The sequence below is a fragment of the Carassius gibelio genome, chromosome B23 (assembly GCF_023724105.1).
Source record: "Carassius gibelio isolate Cgi1373 ecotype wild population from Czech Republic chromosome B23, carGib1.2-hapl.c, whole genome shotgun sequence".
In the NCBI taxonomy this organism is placed as follows: Eukaryota; Metazoa; Chordata; class Actinopteri; order Cypriniformes; family Cyprinidae; genus Carassius; species Carassius gibelio.
Window position 1 is genome coordinate 14,444,427 of NC_068418.1, and position 8,875 is coordinate 14,453,301.

Here is an 8,875-nt window from a genome sequence, read left to right on the forward strand (position 1 = left end):
TGAGCTACAGTTCACTTTCCCTATAATACATCAATGTGCAGTGACTGATTGCACAACAACTAATCATTTCCTCATTCTTTTGTCTTTCTGCACCTGAGAGGAAGAACTTTGGATCACTACAAGCTTATTTTCTCTTGTTGGTTTCATTTAATTCAGAATGAGTTTTCCATGGACAATTATTTTTATTTATGAATAGATTTTTAGCGTATATTACCGTTTCTCTGTATATAAACCCAAAATGTACTATTATTGTAAGTGTTCATCTTATAATTAAAAGGCCCTAAACAACTGGCCTTTAAATAACCTGAACAGTGACTAAAATGCAAAAGAAAAAGGTCACTCTGTTTAATCACTAGAGGGAGCTCACCAATAATTATTTACAGCGTTTAAGCAAGACTGGTCGGATTAGAGAGTACTGTACCTCCATACAAAAATGAAAAGGGTTAAGGCTAGATGGTGTACAGATGTGGCTTCTGGGCAAGTGCACATCAATATATCATATTTTTTGTCACACTGTACAACAATTACTGTTTTTGCATTTTTATAAGAGTAAGTTATGGTTGGGGTATTTTGGAAGCATGTAGGAGAAAAAAAAAAAAAGTGGTTTTGCCACTAGTTTTTACACATGATAATGAACTTTCAGTTTATATAAACATTTCACCCTCATTTGAATTTTTTGACATTTTCTCACACTTATTTAGCCATTTAAAATATTCTTTTATTTAAATCAACTTTGAATTCTATTAATTGGTAAAAGCACTTTTCCAAGACCAAAATGTGAGTTGCATGATTGATAACAATATTAGGACAGACTGATCACATTTTGAGATTGCAGGTTTTAAAAAGTGTCAAGTATTGCATTAATGCTCCATGTTCCATTAGGTTAAATTAAAAACAGATTTTCTGAAGAAAATGTGAGTGGTGCTTAAAATGCAAAGTTGTGGTATTTTTAAGGTGATCTGAGTGTTTGATCTGAGGATTTGATACCATTTCCAAAAAGTGCAGGTATCAGACATTTCTATGGAGACACCATGAAGTATAATCAATTATTTTTATTATTTTGGACCAAATAATTATGTCATGATATCTCACAGATACATTAATTTTGCACATTAAGTTTAAATTCTCAAATTACAACAAAACCAATGAGAGTGTAAACAATCAAGTGTCTTTATAATGCATAATTGAGCATCAACAAAATAAATGAAAGTTACATTTTGGTCACAATAAATAATCAAACAAATATGAATTAATCAAATGTAGCTATTAAAACACAATCCCCTTTTTTTGTCTTTTCTACATATATGTTATTTTCCATTGTAAGTATTAAGCTACAGTATTAGTCTGCAATTAAATGCTGATATATGTTATACTGACACACAGTTGTTTCACATTTACTCATTTCTGCTATGCCTCTTTACAGTGCATCTGCATTATTTGCAAGTATCATTAAGAATGTTAACATAATTATATTTCACAGCTTTAGGGATATGTGCATAAGGTTACAAGGTTATATATAAACTAAGTAAAAAGTTTTTATGCATCAGTTTAATAATTTCAGTTTTTATGGATGAACAATATATTTATAAATTAACACATACCTACATAAATAAATGCGGTTAGTTCATAATGCACTAAACAATTTGAACCTATATGTAAGGTGTTACTGAATTATATTAATATAGAAACAACATTGTATAGAAACACAGGTAAAGGCATGTTTTATGAACAAAAGGCACATTACATTTGAGTCAAGATTTACTGTTTTACATTCAAAATATCTTGCATTAAAGTTTTATATTGTGCATTATTATAATCCCACAATAAACCATGAAAACCACACTCTTCTATTCTTTTGTCCTCTGTTTCTTCAAAATGTTGCCAGGTAACTGAAAATTCATCTTGAATATCGGTCTGATCTAGCGGTTGTCCCTCCTCCACCACAGCAGCCTGGGCAGAGTTTCCCTCACTTCTCTGTTGCGCAGACCGTAGATGAGTGGATTAATGCAAGGAGGCACCTGAAGCATCACCAGCAGCATGATGTGTAGAGCCCCTGCTGACATCCAGTCTCCAGGGTAATCCTGCGAACGGACCATTGCCATGTTGCCCTCGAATTCCCACAGGGCATCTGAGACTATCTTCAGAAAGATGGGGAGCAGCTGAAGCAGCAGCATGGAGCAGTAGAACATCACTGTTTTGTGTGCCCTCTGATTGACCTGCTGGAATGGCTGAACAGCGTTACGCGCCTCCTGATACATGCGCAGGTACGAGAATGAGTAGGAACAGATGCAAAGCAGTGTCACCACAAGCCCAGACACTTTTCGAAACACAGCAGAGCCCCGTGGAAAGCCAAGGTGGGCCTCCAAGGTGTCCGGCTCACAAAGGAGTCCCGTTATGGGTTTCCCCAACAATGAGCTCTCGTGCCCTAAACTGAGCAAAAGAGTGATCACCGACGATAAGGATAGTGAAATAAGCCACGTGAGCCCGACTATTAAGTGAAGACGCTTGGTGGTTAGTACAACAAGGTAGTAGATGGCCTTGCAAACATACAGGTAACGCTCCAAAGCCATGCAGGTGATGGTAAACAGAGTGCAGAAAACACAAACAGTGTTAATAAAGAACTGAGTGATGCACCAAGCACCATACAGAAGAGTGGTCTTTTGTAGCAGACAGTATGCCACCGTTGGACCTTGGGTTACAATGAGTAGGACATCACTTACTATGAGGTTCTTCAGCAGAGCAAAGCGTGGCTCCCAGGATAAGTCTTCTGAACTGCCAAGACTGAACAGAGTGTAGCTGTTGATGAGAAGTGAGATGATGGTCATCAGCACAAAGACACACACCAGTACCTGCACAGCTGTATCTGACGGCAGGATGGATCTGAAGAGGCAGCGTCCCTGGTCCAGCAGCTGGAGGGCGTCTGAAGTGATGTTGGCGTCCTGGCTGGGAGTCGGACACGCGTTGACTGCACTCCACAGCATGAAACATGATAAAGCACGTGGGAAACGCATTTGGGCGACGACGAGCGCTTTTATGACAACTTCGGGAGTTTGACGACGCATGTGGATGATGTTTGCATTTGTTTCGCCTGCACGCGATGTGTCTCCAGAAAAGATGCAGACAGGTGAGTGACTTGAATGAAGGTGGAGCTTAAAGTCATTCAAAGAAGCATATCCGCGTAAAAATAACCAGCTGAAAGAGTTCGAGTCGATTGTTCATTAAGACTGTTTAACTGTTAAAACCGCCGATGAGTATTGGTTTGGTTTAATCAAGGATTGTTGCTTTCCCAATTTAAAATAAAGTAAAATGAAAAAAAATAAATAAAAAATGTTTCTTAATGGTAGGCTATTCATTGTAATGGACAATATGCGTTTGTATAAAACTGAAGACATTTTTTTAAAAGTAATTTCCTTCTAAATTCATTTAAAATGTTTAATATTAAATCAACATATAAGCGATTAGAATAATCAATGATTTCATTTGTTTATCAAATAATCATGTAGGCTAATCAAATAATCATTTGATTAAAATAGATAGCTTACATTCTCTTGAATACCCTACATAATGAAAACTAAATGACCTGAAAGGGTGATTAGTGCAATTAAAGTAGCTATATATAGCATGTTTTTCCCAAAATTCAGGTTTACAATAAATACAAAGTAAGTGAAGTAGGCTACACTCATTACATTCTCCAGTTCAATTTCACTCCAATCACAACAAAAGTGTAGCCTAAATTAAAAGCAACTGTTTTTGATGATTTTCGTATCATGGCGTTTCAGTCAGAATTGCCATAAAATGAGATTCGCAACGGTTTTGTAATATATTTATGTGCAAGTTAACAACTTTATAAAGTCATATCAATTCAGATATCCCGCAAATGTAATAAAATGTATATCTGTTATTCGATTTCATTTGCATGACGTTTGAGGTGAACTAGGCTATAAAAAAAATTATAATTAACAACTTCTGTGAGTAACCATTTCATGTTGTCTTTGTTTCGTTCTTGCGACTAACAGAAGCACATTAATGAAGGAAGAAAAAATGCTAATGAATGTGATTAAAAATAGAGTGAATTTATGGCGGTGAAAGGATGCAGGGAGAGTTGATGTAAGCGATTGTTTTATATCCTTGGGTTGTGATTGACAGCACACGCTACTCACTAAGCTGATTGGATTTTTTTTCTGCATGTACAGAAAACTATGGAAAAAGCATAAAAGCAACACTGATTTATCACATCTTGTGTAGACAATTGATAAACCAAATCATGTGGTTCAAAGTATAGGCTATTGATACATAATTAGGCCTATCGACTATTGAAACATATCGACTGGCTCATTTTTCACTCATGATTGAAGGGCAGGACAAGAGCAGGGCGTTCACTGCTTTCTCCTTATTTAGCTTGCTACACATCTAGTTGTTCTCCCGAGATTCAGCTGCTGTGCTTAAGAATGTCCAAGAATAGAGTGAAGAAAAAAGGAGGAGTGCTGGGCAGAGCGGCTGGAACGAGAGGTTGACAGTTGCTGCTGTCACTTACCTCTGCTTAAGCGTCTTGGAGAGCTTGGGGTGACATAAGGCACTCATGAAGAATAAATGCTTGTTAACTGAGCCTATGTGCAGCAGCCCCACCAGTTCACGCTCATGTGTGGTACTGGATGGGGGCTGGATTAGAAACTGTGATGACAGGACACTCACTCTGCCCTGAGTGATTTGTTCATTTATGTAAAGCTATACATAATGAGTAAGCAGCCATTCTGATGCTTTAAGTCATCCTCATACGTTTTTGGAAATTTTTAATTAATATAATTTTTTTTTTTTTTTTTTTTTTTTTTTTTTTGGTGAAATGTAGGACTATATATGAACTGATGATTATTGGAAGCATACTTGTTTGTTCTGTTAGATCCTGTCAAAAAATACCAGATTTGTCTGGTAACTGATATAATAGATATAAACAGATATAAATATAATATAATATAAATAGTGAATCAACGTATGAATCAATTAAATTGGAATATAAATGGCTTAGATTTTATTGTAAATAATCATATGAATAAAGGGAATAACACAATTAAATTATTATACTGAATGTATTTTTTGTTGTTGTTTAATTTTGATTATTAGAAGATTACAGCTAATGAAGGTAAAAAATCCAGTATTTCAATATTTTCATTTGAGTTTCATTAAATGACCATCCCTACAGTATAAATTCCAGGTATCTCTTGTTCTTTGAAACTACAATAATGGGGAAGACTGCTGACTCCACAAAGAGGCTTAGTCACTGAAGGTCATTAATGAAAGGACTGGCTGTTCACAGAGTGCTGTATCAAAGCATATTAAAAGAAAGAATTTACTGAAAGGATGAAATTGTTTAGGAAAAGGGGCACAAGCAACAGGGATGAACACAAGTTTGAGAATAATGTCAAGCAAAGCCAGTTCAAATACTTGTGAGAGCTTAACAAGCAGTGGACTGAAGCTGGAGTCAGTGCATCGAGAGTCACCTCACTCAGACGTCTTCAGGAAAAGGGCTACCAAGCCACTTCTGAAACAGAAACAGAGGCATCTTACCTTGGCTATGGAGAAAAAGAACTGGACTGTTGCTCAGTGGTCCAAAGTCCTCTTTTCAGATAAAAGTAAATTTTACCGAAAGGTCACTTTAGCGTCACTTTAGCACTTTTAAATGGAACCACCTGTGCAAGCCACTGTTCATAAGCTATATGGATAATAATAATAATATTTTAGTTCCGGCCTTGATCAAGATAAAAAAAAAAAATTATAAAACGTAAAAAAAAATTGTTTTACTTTACATTAATTAATCTATAATATATAAAAGGTTCACTTTTTGAAATAAGGTTAAAAAATATTCACAATATTCTACTTTATTTAGATGCACCTATATATATATGTTTTTACAGTTCAGAAATGTAAGTGAGGATTGCTAACTAAAGTGTATTGTAACATATACCCCAGAATTTCTTCATACAGTAGACTATCAGTTAAATTTGAGATCAAAAATGTATTAGACACTTTGATATGACCATGTTTTGAATAAGGGGTTTATTTTATTTATTTTTTATTGCTAGGGGCCTTTTTATACCTTAGGCTGAACAAAATTAAGCAAGGCTTTATAATTGGTTGACCTAAATTGGTATTATCTAATTAAGTACTTACATTTAACATCAGAATAATTTTGATTGTAATCCATTACATATCTTTCTACATATTACATATCTATATCTTTCTTGAACTCTGAGTTCTTGTCATATTTTACTACCATTTTCTGAATTATATTGAAAATACTGTGAAATAATGTGAGAAATAGTGAATATATATATATATATATATATATATATATATATATATATATATATATATATATATATATATATAGTGAAAAAACTATTTATTCTTATAATTTTCAATCTGAAATTTCTAGTCTAAGTACTGCATTGAATTAAATGTGAAATTTGAAAGTATGAAGACTAAGATTGTATTTTCTGGTAAAATCTACTCCAATAATGTCTTTTTTATTTCTAACTTTGAATTTTTGTTTTATATAGTGAACATTGACTGCTTTGACCCCATCTGGCTCTACGTTTTTTGTCTTTCAAATTTCACAGAAAAACGTTTTTCTGATGCCTGGCCTTCAGTTAGTCAAATTGAGTTAATAATATATAAATAATAAAAAGATAACTGCATGATGATAACATAATGTACGGCCTTCCTTATGAACCAGGCAACTGCAATGAGGATAAGTGGGCTTTCACTGGAAAGAAATGTGGCTTTCATTTATTTCTTGCCAAAGGCATCGCTCCTGAATTAGCTCAATGATACTTACCTTTATTCAGATAATTAATGTCATTCTGAAGAATCGGGGATTAGAAAAAATGTAGGCCTATTTGTGAACATATGAATATGGGAATCATATTTCAGTTGTTATTTTTTCCCCATAATGACTTTGCCAACTACGCTGACTACTTCATTGGCCACATCTGACTCTAAATCACTTCATTCTTTCTGATTTCATATAGAAAAACGTGTGTCTGATACCTTCAGACAGGTTTTTGGCTTTAACTGTGACCATGACATAAGTCTACATTTGGCTATTACATCTTTACACATCATGACTTTAATTTTACTGTATTGCAAGTTTAGTTACATCTTAGTGTTTATAAGTGCTGGGTGTGTTAAGCATGTGGATCAAGACTATCTGCTAAGACTTGTCCATGGAGTAGATATTTTTGTAAAGCCTACGAAACTCTAGCAGTCAGAGGATTATTAGGAGAAACCGGATAAGGCTTGGAAGGGTAATGACAACGAGCCTTAAGAGTCTGACAAGGTCACTCCTTCTGCTGTCATATCGAAGAAAATATAAACACATGTAGGAAGGAAAAAAGCAGCAGACTTCCATTCATATGGACTGACTATAAAGCTTCAATAGTATTTAATGAAGCTGTTTTTAGAAGCTTTGAAGGCCTAGTCCATGCAAAATTGCAATGATTTGTTTAACGGTTGTCCAACGCTGACAGCAGTTCAGTGACATCGTGTGATTAGTTTTCAAGACACATGATAGTGGTTTGCAGTTATTCCATAGAAGAATCATAGTGTCCAGTTCTTAAAGAAACGTATTTTTATTAGTGTGAAGAACTTTGTAATATAAATAACTTTTTGTGTAATGGAAAGGTTCCATGGATGTTATAGTTTCTTCATGGAACCATGGATTCCAAAAAAGAATTTTTACATTTAAGAATGAGGTTAGCAATTAAAGGGTTAGTTCGTCAAAAAATCATAATTATGTTATTAATAACTCACCCTCATGTCTTTCCAAACCCGTAAGACCTCCGTTTATCTTTGGAACACAGTTTAAGATATTTTAGATTTAGTCCGAGAGCTATACTATTGTCCAGAAAGGTAAGAAAAACATCATCAAAGTAGTCCATGTGACATCAGAGGGTCAGTTAGAATTTTTTGAAGCATTGAAAATACATTTTGGTCCAAAAAAACAAAAACTATGACTTTATTCAGCATTGTCTTCTCTTCCGTGTCTGTGTGAGAGAGTTTAAAACAAAGCAGTTTGTGAAATCCGGTTCGCGAACGAATCATTTGATGTAACCGGATCTTTTTGAACCAGTTCACCAAATCAAACTGAATCATTTGAATCTGGTCGGTGTCTCCAATACGCATTAATCCACAAATGACTTAAGCTGTTAACTTTTTTAATGTGGCTGAGACTCCCTCTGAGTTAAAACAAACCAATATCCCGGAGTAATTCATTTACTCAAACAGTACACTGACTGAACTGCTGTGAAGAGAGAACTGAAGATGAACACCGAGCCGAGCCAGCTTTCATGGTAGAGCCACAGTGGGTGATATCTTTCCATTTTAAAGAATCTGAAATTGTATACTGTCTGAGAATGAAGGACTACTACATTCATGAGGAACAAACTTTATGACCCTTGTATTCTACATAGTATGAATGTGTCATATGAATGAAATCCAGTAAAGTAGGTCATCCAGGGACTTTTCACCTTCTATTTTATAAATAATATGTTGTTTTTCACCACCTTCTATATAGTAGGGAAATAGGCATACTCAGATACAGTGATTCATACTTCACAGAACATATTTTCTTTTACAGACACAATGTTCGTTGCTCTTCAAATATGCTCTTGTTTCATACAAACACAACTTGCACCATCTTGTGTCTGTTATCGTTTGTAGTGGAAATTAGCTCAAAGGATTAATTTTAAAGGACTTTAAGCTTTAAGTTAATGTAGTTATGGGCAGTGTTTCTATATATAATATAGAAAGTTAATATTTTACAAATGTAAAAGCCCTTTCACAAATTCTTCAATACCATGACTTAGGTGCCCTTGAGCAA

At 34.7% G+C, this 8,875-nt stretch overlaps 1 protein-coding gene across 5 annotated transcripts; it reads right to left on the reverse strand.

The window, feature by feature from the left end:
* Positions 1-1,612: 1,612 nt before the first annotated feature.
* On the reverse strand, positions 1,613-3,137 carry LOC128012022 (uncharacterized). Of its 5 annotated transcripts, none has more exons than XR_008182688.1 (3): positions 2,850-3,137; positions 2,721-2,781; positions 1,613-2,430 (listed from the first exon to the last, which is right to left on the reverse strand). XR_008182688.1 is itself a non-coding variant. In XM_052594935.1 (3 exons), exons 1-3 carry the CDS (start codon positions 3,060-3,062, stop codon positions 2,002-2,004), a joined length of 507 nt encoding a protein of 168 aa, XP_052450895.1. In that variant the 5' UTR covers positions 3,063-3,137; the 3' UTR covers positions 1,613-2,001. The 5 variants fall into 5 exon arrangements, 4 of the variants coding, with proteins under 4 accessions (XP_052450895.1, XP_052450894.1, XP_052450893.1 ...); XM_052594935.1 differs by having other exon boundaries at positions 1,613-2,219; positions 2,721-2,796; XM_052594934.1 differs by having other exon boundaries at positions 1,613-2,228; positions 2,721-2,796.
* Between the last annotated feature and the right edge of the window lie 5,738 nt (positions 3,138-8,875).

What these genes read in the sequence shown, in the direction of transcription:
- LOC128012022 (XM_052594932.1), bottom strand. Translation starts at nt 3,062, where the DNA reads ATGCGTCGTCAAACTCCCGAAGTTGTCATAAAAGCGCTCGTCGTCGCC. An exon ending in CTCTGCTGAAGAACCTCATA is followed by an intron (nt 2,229 to 2,720) that starts GTAAGTGATGTC and finishes AACGCTGTTCAG; the next exon opens with CCATTCCAGCAGGTCAATCA.